The sequence below is a fragment of the Anneissia japonica genome, unplaced genomic scaffold, assembly GCF_011630105.1.
Source record: "Anneissia japonica isolate Jap-2015-1 unplaced genomic scaffold, ASM1163010v1 scaffold287704_len1198815_cov201, whole genome shotgun sequence".
Classification (NCBI taxonomy): Eukaryota; Metazoa; Echinodermata; class Crinoidea; order Comatulida; family Comatulidae; genus Anneissia; species Anneissia japonica.
The window spans coordinates 105,526-117,005 of record NW_022731578.1 but is presented as its reverse complement, the minus strand read 5'-3'; the positions used below and the strand labels follow the sequence as shown (position 1 = coordinate 117,005).

General features: G+C 33.5%; 1 protein-coding gene across 1 annotated transcript in view; it reads right to left on the bottom strand.

Annotated features, from left to right (window-relative positions):
• Positions 1–3,725: 3,725 nt before the first annotated feature.
• The window catches only part of LOC117115392 (ubiquitin carboxyl-terminal hydrolase 31-like), a 46,186-nt gene continuing 38,431 nt past the window's right edge, over positions 3,726–11,480 (bottom strand). Inside the window, exon 11 of the mRNA XM_033259160.1 lies at positions 3,726–10,588. Coding sequence (XP_033115051.1) covers positions 10,389–10,588 — 200 coding nt within the window. The 3' untranslated portion in view covers positions 3,726–10,388. The remainder of the gene's footprint in view (positions 10,589–11,480) is intronic.

Genomic DNA, 11,480 nt, shown 5'->3' with positions numbered 1-11,480 from the left:
CGTAGTAGAATATTAAACGTGTTTAATATTTCTCACGACGGCTTAAGACTGTCCCCGACGATAAATCGGGTCGGGCTGCGTCGGCCGACGCTGTCTGAGTTGGCCTTTAGGTTTTCATACATATTTGACTAAATTTAGTGACAAGATCAATAAAACCAGTAGTGAAAATGTCCAGACTGTGAGAGCTTCAAGGGAGACTTTGCCTCCTCACTGGACCACCACGAGGGGCTCTCAGCAGCCCCTGCTCCCCCCACCCTCTCCCAGCCAGTGGCACATGGCAACACAAGTTCTTACGGATTTTTTTTTGGAAAAGTTGGCAACTATGCGTTGAACACGGGTGCACTGGATGGCAGCATTTAGACGGGCCCTGGGGCATACGCAGTGGCCTAGCCTAGTATCATAGCTAGGCCTATGGCCTACAGCAAGGCCGGGGGAAGAGCATAAAAAATGGGAGCCTACTGCTTGCGAAATATTTTACTGCCCATTTTCAACTTAAAAATAACAGCTAACACGAGTACTCACCAGAGATGAAATGACGTAGGCATAGGCCTAGGCCAGGCCCTAGTAAATATTCTGCACACTTAATCATCAAAACTTCTCCAGAATAATAGTAATATGCATTTCTGCCATGTCTTTTAGCTTCCGTAGTATTGTAAATGAAAATATCCTGTAGCAACTGATGATTTATGGGGCACTTTTCTTGGGTTTTACAATAATTTATCAATCTGACAGGTCTGAAGTCTAGGCCTCCGGGCCGTTTAGTCCTAGGGTCCGTAGGTAGTAGTAGTAGGGACGAGTAGCATGTCCTGATGAAAAATCATTGTCCTGCTGTACTTTCAACAATGGTAGGCCTATTTCAGGGTCTAGATTAAAGATAAATTTCCGTAGTGTCTTTGTTTATTTCCGTAAACGTCCATAATTAGGCAAAATTTAGGTAGCAACTACGCACGTTCCGTAGAATTTGAAAAGTCCCAATGTACAGTATTTAAAATTCCAGGCTACAGGTGTTCTAACACATGCGGTCTGATTCCTTTACTAATAATATCCTGTTCGCCACAAGAGGGCGTCATGACGGATGTATTTATTATAAGAGCTGTGGTTTATTCATTCGTTCGTTTTTATTTTCCATTAACAAAAAAATTATATTTACATTTTAATAATTAGAATTTACACTGACAATGCAAGTAACAAAAAAATACATTTTAATAATTAGACTTTACACTGACAATAAAAAAAAAAAAAAAAAAAAAAAAAACGGTAGCCAGTGATGAAGCGGCAAATAAGTGCAAAGCACAAAAACAGCCCATACCATAATATTGCACTCTCATAAACAACAACAGGAAAGATGTACAAACATATATATTTCATACTATATGAAATTTAGTACCAAGAATATATTGTCTTTACCTGGTACACAACTTTTATTGATGAATAATCGGAAATTGTTACGGCACGACAAAAATATTTTCTATATCATTTTTTAAAGGACAGCCAAAGTTATGCTGGGTGGTAGTTGCTTTAAAAATTGCTAAACATAATTAGGCCTATTATTTTCTTTATTATTCCGAAGCAGATAACCTTGATCACGTAGCCTGAGTTCTCAAATACTAACATCGACCCCCATCGTCAACAAAAAATATTAATTTACCGATCCAAACAAATTCATTTTGATAGCCAATCCAATTGTGCACGTGGTCGATCCTGAACCGTAAAAAATTCTTCCCGTGAACCCAATCCCAGGGACATTATTCAAGGACTCTTGTTTCAGACTCCGATCAGAATCGTTGGAACCCCCTCAACATTTAAAAAAATTTTTCCTCATTTACGGACATTTTACTACAAAATCCTTTAATTGACGCTAGTGTCTATGTGGCGTATATAAATAAGAATATAAGCCTGGCACTGCTTATTTAACTAGGCCTATCTGTTAATTGACAGAGGAAAACCATTCATTCAGATATTTAATGGTAAGTTAAAACTTACTAAAATATGATTATTCAATCATGGAATTAAATTGATTATCTTTCAGGTAATTGACAGTATATATGGGCATGTATATACAGGGGCGGATTTAGGGGGGGAGAGAACCCCCTAGGACATTGTTGTATCGATCGGCCCAAATTTCTCCCCCGCACCTTTCGCCTCTCCCACCCCACTTTTGGACATCTCTGGATCCGCCCCTGATATATTCATTTCTATCGAATAGTACACTTTTATAGGCCTATATTTAATTTACCATGACAATCGAATGCTAGCATTTGTTCACGCTATTGCGATCAACTAGGCCTACCCAATACTATATGTACCGGTATTTAATATTAATCCTCATTCATTCCGTGGTATGAAAGCGTTGTGTCCATACATTGCGATAACTGAATACGATAATGTTCAGGATGGGGCTCACTATTTTTTTTATTTATATACATGTTTTTGATACTCCATAATAATTCTTTTTCTGTTCCTATTTTTTTTCCCAATATTTTTTCTATTCTAGGAAGTAGACAAAGAATCTACAAATATCAGGAAAAATGTACGAACTCGATCGTGAAACAGAAGTTACCAATTATTTATAGATAGCCAAAAATGTTGTCGCACATCAAGCTTCCTGAAAAAATTCTGAATATGAAATTAATTAAATATAGCGTGAATTAATTGTTTTTAAATATTTTCCTCACCAAAAACCTCGCAAATAATGTTAGCAATATGTATTAATTCTTGTAGGCAAAAATGTTGTCACCCATCAAGCTTCCTGCAAAAATTCTGAATATGAAATTAATTAAATGTAGCGTGAATTAATTGTTTTTAAATTGGCTATATATATATATATTGTGTAAAAAATGATACCGTAATCCAATTCAGCTTTTATGAAGCGTAGGGATATCTTCTCATACTTCCTAAGCAAACAAATTGGCAGGTCTTCCGAACTAAAATCCTTAATGATGGAACCAAACGGACGCAAATTGTTCACAAATAAATCTTAGTTCTTTTCTTAAAATGTGTTGTATTTCTCATCAATTTGCGTCCGTTTGGTTCCATCATTAAGGATTTTAGTTCGCTTCATAAAAGCTGAATTGGATTATCATTTTTTACACAATTGTAAAACATTCGGCGTTTTCCCAAAATTCATGGGATTGGCTAATAGTTGAGGAGCTTGATGTTTATTGGCTGACAGTGGTTGAGCTCGATGTTCATTGGCTGCCAATAACGAAATATCTTAAATAATATATAGAGAACATTGTAGGATGCCACATGATACAAACTGTCTACTGAATTCAAAACCATCCAAATAAATAAATAAATAAACAAACAAACAATAAATAACATTTATCTCAGATGCAGAAGTCAATTTTATGAAGTACAAAATTCCGATTAATTACAAGTAACAAATTTACATGTAATGTTTCGTTTAGGTCATTATCAAACCAATTTATCTGATTCGCTTATAATTTTTAAAGAATGTAGTCTTAGGTCCCCTCACCCACTGCCCTTAGACTTGCCACAAGTTCATCATTACAATTTTTTTCTCATTCTGGACAGCGCCACCAACAAGCAAGTTAAATTTGAAATCGAGTATGGGACGCCAAATAAATTAGATGATTTTGTATCGAAATTTTGGTATATTAAATTGTACATATGGTTCAATATGTTTTCAAATGACTCACTAATACAAACTTCCAAAAATACTGTATGACAACACACAAAAATGATAAATACAAACAAAAAGATTTTGATAGCTTTTTGAATTTATTTTGATCTGAAAATACTCACTTCAGGTCAGTGTAGGTCAAAAAGTATTTTCTCGGGAATGAAATCGACATGCGGACATCAAGTAAATGTGATTCTAAAGAATTCTGTACCAAATATTTGATAAAAACAGAAAGCATTTTACAAGAAAATTTAAGATAAATCATAAATATTAGGATTTTAATATATTTTTTTTACAAACTTGAAGCGAAATTCCGCTATGAATTGGCTCATAAAAGTAATAAGTGTAAACATTTTATCTTCAACAGAGAAAACTACCGGATATTGTTCAACACATCAATCTAATTAAAGTAAAATAAATTATTTCAATAGTATTCTTACTATTCAAAAAAGAGTGCCCTCACACACTATAGAGTAGGGCGCCCTCATACAATTACAACTTTGGTAACTCTACCTACATGAAGTTTTCAGAAATATAATCTTTATTTTAGTAATCATCTAACCACAAATGTGTGCTTAATATGCAACAATACAGGTTGTGTACGATTTTTTTGGTGTATCGCAATTTAAGTGTCACACAGTATTGATTTAAAAAAATCCCCTTAAAATTTTAACATAAAAAAAGTATGATTACAATACATCCAGTATTTCAATGATAAATTCACATTTTGTACAAGATAATTTAACAATCATGTATTATATGTCTAAACTCCTTGGATTTAGATATACAAAGTAAAGTTTTAGCCACTTAAATAAACAACCTGCTGTAGTTCAACTGGAACAGCCCATTGAGGCAACCACTCAGTTTACATTTAACTATTAAACTGAAGCATATAAAGAGAGGCACTCCCGTTGCCCGACGGTCGTCGCAGATCGACGAAATTCTATGGAGAACGCAATGGCACAATGCGCATGCAACAGATCGTTTTTAATTACAACTTGTTCAGAGTGCCACCGATAATCAGTATGAGTTGGATTTGTCGGCCAAAGGTCGTACAACCGTAGTACAACGCACGTGATATAGTTTTAACGCATGGTGTGCTCATGTCCCTTAAGCCGTTAAAATTGGATAAATTTTGAGTAAGAAAATGGGTGACTGTACCTCTACAAAATCATGCTGCAGCCCATACTTTGATTTAAATATGAACTAGGTTTTAACGCGACTGTGGCTACAAATAGTTTGTGATCTTGCACATGCATGTTCAGTATAAAAGTGGATATGCGCTGGGAAAAATTCAGTTATACGTTATTAGCACATGCTCAGGAAGATTCAACGAGCCCTGGACTGACTCAGTGCCTCAGGCATAGCATGGCCCAAATTTTCTTTTCAGACCATAATATTAGTGATAAGCAATCAAAATAACGTTATGTGGATAGGTAAAATATTATTTTTGGTCCGATGACTTTGTCGTAGTGACGGACCTACCTGGTGCCACCACTGAATGTATGTGTCAATACCGGTATTACAACGAGGAATGCAGCGGGAATCCATTGATGGATAGATAAATAAGTAGGAAGTTTAGGTTTGGCACCAATATGTTGACAAAAATCACAAGACAAACTATTGGCACTTGATTGGATAATGTAACCTCAGACAACATTGTCTTGGGTAAAAAAAAAAACCACAGATTATTGGGGTGTAATTTTCAACCTCGAAAGGCCAAAAAACTAATTGCATCACATGCGTATAATATAATCTGTTATACAGAAGGCTTTTTGAGTTGAAAGTGTTGTATTTTACCCTTACAACAGTATTATATCCATTTTAATTGGCTTAAATTTAACTGTTCCACCATGTCCAAAATTGTTTTTTTTTTAAATGAAAATTAAGTACAGTACTATACTTGACTTTAGTACACAATATGGTTATATAATCTTTACACAAAGCAACATCAAGGTACTGAACTTCATCTGAATGGTCTCTGAACATTCACTGATATATAAATTCTGATAGGAATCTAAACTTTAATGCTAAACTGACATGTTTCAATGTTTCTCCATTGTTTAGTTAAGCCGCCCTCTACATTTTGGTTACTGGCTACTGATTTTTGTATCCAGGTATAAAATCCACTACAATCTTAAATGGAACGTCACAGGTATGGTTCTGCCATCAAGAACATTTTTTTTATAATTATACATTAAGTGTGAATAAAATGTCAAAATAGTAAACAATTAAAAAAATACTACCACCAAATATCCAGAGATAACAAGATTGGTCCGACAAGATTAACATTTACACTTAACGCAGACTGTTTTAAAAATTACTCATTAAAACTAGGAACACACCTTGTCATTGCCATTTAAAAAAGCTAATGAGTAGAACCAAAGAAGAATCATGCAGGAAAAAAGGTATGACCTAAAGAACATATGCAAATAAGCAAAACCGTAACAAGGTACACAAAGAAGACATGCCCCAAGATGATTCAATGAGACCAACCTTTTTAGTTAAAAGTATTACAGCAAAGAATTTGATTACTAAAAATAAGACTTAATTCTAAATATTAGATCACTAAAAATTGATGGAAACAATAAAACTGGGTTTCTATTGCATTATGAATATTGACCAATCAGAGACACTGTACAATCAATGTTAGTACATCAGGCAATTTGCATAATGATTAGCTGATAGTACACTGACCTGTGTAAGGATATACCCTGAACCAGTTACATATAACATGAGAGGAAATCAATTTACTAAATCAATATTAGGATATTAAGCTCTATCACACAAACACATTTTATGTGATAATACCTGTTATTTCCCCATATATGGAATGATATGACATCAACATGCCCATTATATGAATGTAATATGACATCACTATGCCCATATATGGGCAATTTCCATAAACATGTCACATGGAACTTAAAAGTGTGGTGAGGTCAACAATTGAACACAGAAATCAAATTGTATGTGATAATACCTGCTTGTTATGTGCCCATGGTATATATCAACATGCCCATATATGAATGTGATACAACATCACCACGCCCATATATGGGAAATTTCCACAAACGTGTTACATGGAACTTGTGAACACCAATTGAAGACAGAAGCCAAATTTTATGTGACAACATGTTATTTGCCCATATATGGTATATGACATCATCTTGCCCATATATGAAAGTAAAATGACGTCACCATGCCCATATATGGGCAAATTCCACAAACTTGTCCCATACAGCTTGATAGTGTGAATTAAAAACAATCAAACGACTACACAATTCTCACAAATTTACTGTTTTTGACAATATTGAGTTGTTTTCTCATGCTGGTTTTATACTTAAACCTGAGCTATTAACATATTAACTCTGAAAACCTGATGAAATGATCGCATGAATACAGATACATTAATTTATGCATTCCTAAACCAACAGCGCAAATTACTTTTTTAAGAAGATCAGGTTTTCAAAAAATAAGGTGGGAATCATAGTAATCTGGCTACATTTTAGAGATGATACAGTAATAATCACACGAATTATTATAAAGATACACTTTCAGACAACCAGACAAAATGATTGGCAAAAACATTGGCTAATTATTATTACATGTGATAATTATCGGAAATGTAAAAATAGATCGCAACATAATTATCACTAAAACCTGTTGAAACATCTCATTAGGTGATACCACCAAGGTGTGATCGGTTGGAACGGTAGCACGAGTTTCAGACCCCCTTATTGGAAATCTCTTGACCGTTAAGCATCTAGAGTTGCATGTACTTATCTCAGTTGCTGTCAGCGACCTTGAATTTTCTGGCGCCATCTTTGAGTTTGATATGAAAATTATTACATTATTCAGATAGATTCTTAGGCAGCTAATAAAAATAAACAAAGTTTGAAACGAGATGTTTTTGATCGCAAGAATAAAACTGTAATAAGTAAAGTAAAAGTTATCTTAAGTTATATACAAAAATAAAAATGCATTCAAATGATCACAAAAATATAAATTGTCAGATAATCCAGCATCATATAATCATCTGATAAATTAATCATATGATTATCTGATAAAATGATCAGAGTAATACAGAATGAGTTAATACACCTGACCTAATGATTACAAACTCAAGTCTACATTATCAGACGAACTTTAGTAAATTACTTATATATATCATCAAGATTACAGAAAGGGTTTGATAATGATCGCACATTCAACGAGAGTCCACACATTTTCTGAAATGATCACAAAAAGATATATATACAGTAACTGATACATCTCAAGAAATGATCACAAAAAACAGTATGGTTGATGTAACTTATGAAATGATCATAATAAATTACAGAGTTGATACATCTCATGAAAATAATCACAAGCCTCCACATCTCATGAAATGATCACACTTAAGCATCCACATCTCATGAAATGATCACAAAAACCTGCGAGATTGTCTCAAGAATCTGCATCACCCAAAATAATTGCAATAACCAGTACAGATAGCTCATGAAATGACCAGAAAAATGCAAATCTAATTAAATGATCACTTAAGAATCTGACATTATTATCAGATATACAATGTTGAGATGTGAGATTATGATCACTAAAATAGAGCTTCATATTCTTTGTAGCCAACACATTAATAATGAAATCTGGTCTACCATAGAGTAGAACCAATTTAAAAAACCTTTACTAAAAAGAAATGCCTCAACAAAAAAATTATATAAGCATCATTTTTTGTATTTGGCAACAAGTAAGAATAATTATAGCTTTCTAATGTTCACGCACACACATCCCAATAAACGTCTTATAACCTAATTTAATACGAGTTGATTAAATTGGTTTACAATTTCCAGAAGAAATACTATTAAATCATAACATATACCATCTGAGGTGAAAACTTGAAAGGTGCATATAAATGGACCAAGCAGATTATCTCTTAATTATTAATTATCTAAACAGAAAAAAACAATTCAGTTGTCTTTGATGAATTAGAGATGTTTTACTACACACATTTTTTATGACAATACCCATTATTTGCCCATATATGGTATGATATGACATCAACATGCCCACATATAAATACATTTAGGGTAATGCCTGTGTGTCAGTTAATTGTAAATAATCTTCTATTAATAATTTATATGTTTTTAAATAGACAAAGTTAGCAATGCAGGTACTGAATTTGAGTTTTTAGGTCAACATAGATGGTATATGTTTTCAGGGATCCAAATTTTCCCATGAGTTACGGCGACAAGTTGCGGAATACTCTCGGAAGCTGCTTCCAACAATCTTCCAGATATTAACTCAATTCTCGCAAATTCTGACTGTTTGCAAGTACAGTTGGCCCTCTAATTCGGGACCACCTCTGGCACCTGAAAATTTGGAGTGGTCTCTCAAGAATGTCCGAAAGTGACTTTTCCAAATTTGGGATCCCTGTCTTTAACATTATTTCTATCCTTAAATTTTTACAAATTTCGGTTTTAAATATTAGTGTAGTGATTACCAATATGTGACTAGTATTAACGGACTATAGGAATCATGGCATATATACAAATACACATGGAATACAATCACCAACTTTTTATGGACAACCGAAGAAGTGAAATCAAAATCAAAAAATATATACTACCATCCCTAAAATAGACCTCAGTTTTGTACAAATATACAGACATAGCCTAATCCACTTGTATAAAATCCTCCAGTTTCCTAAGTAAAATTATTATACATAATTCAGGATATATGTTTTGGTACATTTTTTAAATTTAAAACTTACAATTATCAACATTATATAATACAATATACAAACCTAGCTTTTATTAAGCCAATCAAACACAGTTTCTTATCATCCAATCATTCTATAATGATTATCATTTTTAAATTAACTATTGCCTTTACTTAACACAAGGAGTGAGTTTCATTTAAAAAGTTTTTTTTTCTTTTAAAATTAAAAGCAGTTTACTTTTTATATTTTTTTAATCATCAATTTGAATAAAATTATTAAAGATTTACAGATATTGCAAATAAGTTACGAAAGATCTCTTCTGGTAGTATTTTTAAATATCATTATCATTGGTAGTTTTACTGGGAGGTTCTTCAACATTTTATAAAATTTGTTCACATTTATGCTATCAAAAATTTAAATTATGATTTGACTTTTATTTATACACTTCTTTTTCCAGCTACCTAACATCAACTATTTAACCGATGTACCAGTAACCAATGATTGTTTACATAATATACAGACCAATAGGAATGAACTTTTCCAGAGTATCAATCAAACTGACCAATCAGGACCAGGCCTGCCAAAACGTATTGTCCCACAAACATGATTTTGTGGGAACTTAGCAACAATATCCAGAGGCGTGGCTTTGCAGACCATCTGATCGAGTTAAGAGAAATTCAGATAATCAACTTAAACCGAGTTGCAACACTCAGTCAGTTAGAAGTAACTGTAATCATCTTTTCTCACGGATTGTTTACCTGAAATCTACCAAAATGTTAGTGGACCCTCTATGGCTACTTTTTTTTTCAGTGGAGCAAATTATTAAAGCAGACACCTTTTTAGTTGTATATTTATAATACTTATTCTTAACTTAGACTTACATAACTTATTATCAGCTGTAGTAATACAAAAAGCGATGAAGAACATCAAGTAAAGCTAAGATTAGCTATCTAAAAACCATATTGGGGATGACTTATGTAAGGTAATTTATATTGTTTAAAAACATGGACATAAACCCTACATTTATACACTTGATTCTGGAGGTTTACTTGTGTCTGTTGTTGGTGTTGTTGAATCTGTTTCTGTTGCCACTTCTGCAGTCGTTGGTGTCGATGGCTTGTTTGCTGTTCTCTTCTTGGTTTTCCGTAACGTCAGACGCATGCTAAGAGAACGTTGTAACCGACTTAAGGTTAATCTCTTCTTTGAGTCCTTCTCAGTTGCCTCTGCAAAGAAAATGAGAAAAGAAATCAGAAAATGGTATGTAACTTATTTGGTTTAATAATTTGAATGTACAGTGCTTAGTGACCAGCCAGAAAATGCATATGCTTCAAAAAATGTTAAAAAACTGTAAATTTTATTTTTCATTTGTGGTTACATTTTTGTCTAATACAGTGGTTCCCAACCTGGGAATAATTGTGGGTCCGCAAAGTCAAAGGGGTCCGCAAAAAATATGGAGGTCCACACCCAAACATTTTGGGGGTCCACCAGATTATTAGAACAACTTATTCATGATTTCATAATTTTTCTTGCCTCACAATAGTGTGACCATGCCTTGACAATAATGAAATACCTTTGACAGGCATGATTTAGTTCTCTGTAAATTATTTTAATTGGCATTATATTTTAATTCCAATATTTTATTGGTGATCTGATAGTATCCTCTAAATTACTTTTTAATGTATTCTCTATGTAGATATTCAGTATACGAGAGCCACTTGATAGTGGCAATCCTCAGGTAATGTACATCTTATTTCCATGTTTTCTCTTTTATTGCTTTTACCAGAATATTGAATAAATTTTAAAAATCAGGAGGCAACCCTAAATTTGAAAAAAAACCCCCAAAAAATTAAAAGTAAATGAGGATAACAGAATCATTCAAATTTTGAGTCTGACAGAGTAATTTCCGGCCATCTACAATTGAAATAAACATAAACATTTCCTACCTCAGTCCCAACCAGGGTGGGGGTGAGGTTGTGTAAGTGCCCTATTTGTAAAATTTACTGTCTGTACCCAAGATGTAGTAATTTGGACAATGAGTACTCTTTGGACTGTGGAAATGGGAGTTCGTGAAGATTTTGGCATGTCCAGAGGGGTCCGCGAATGCAAAAAGGTTGG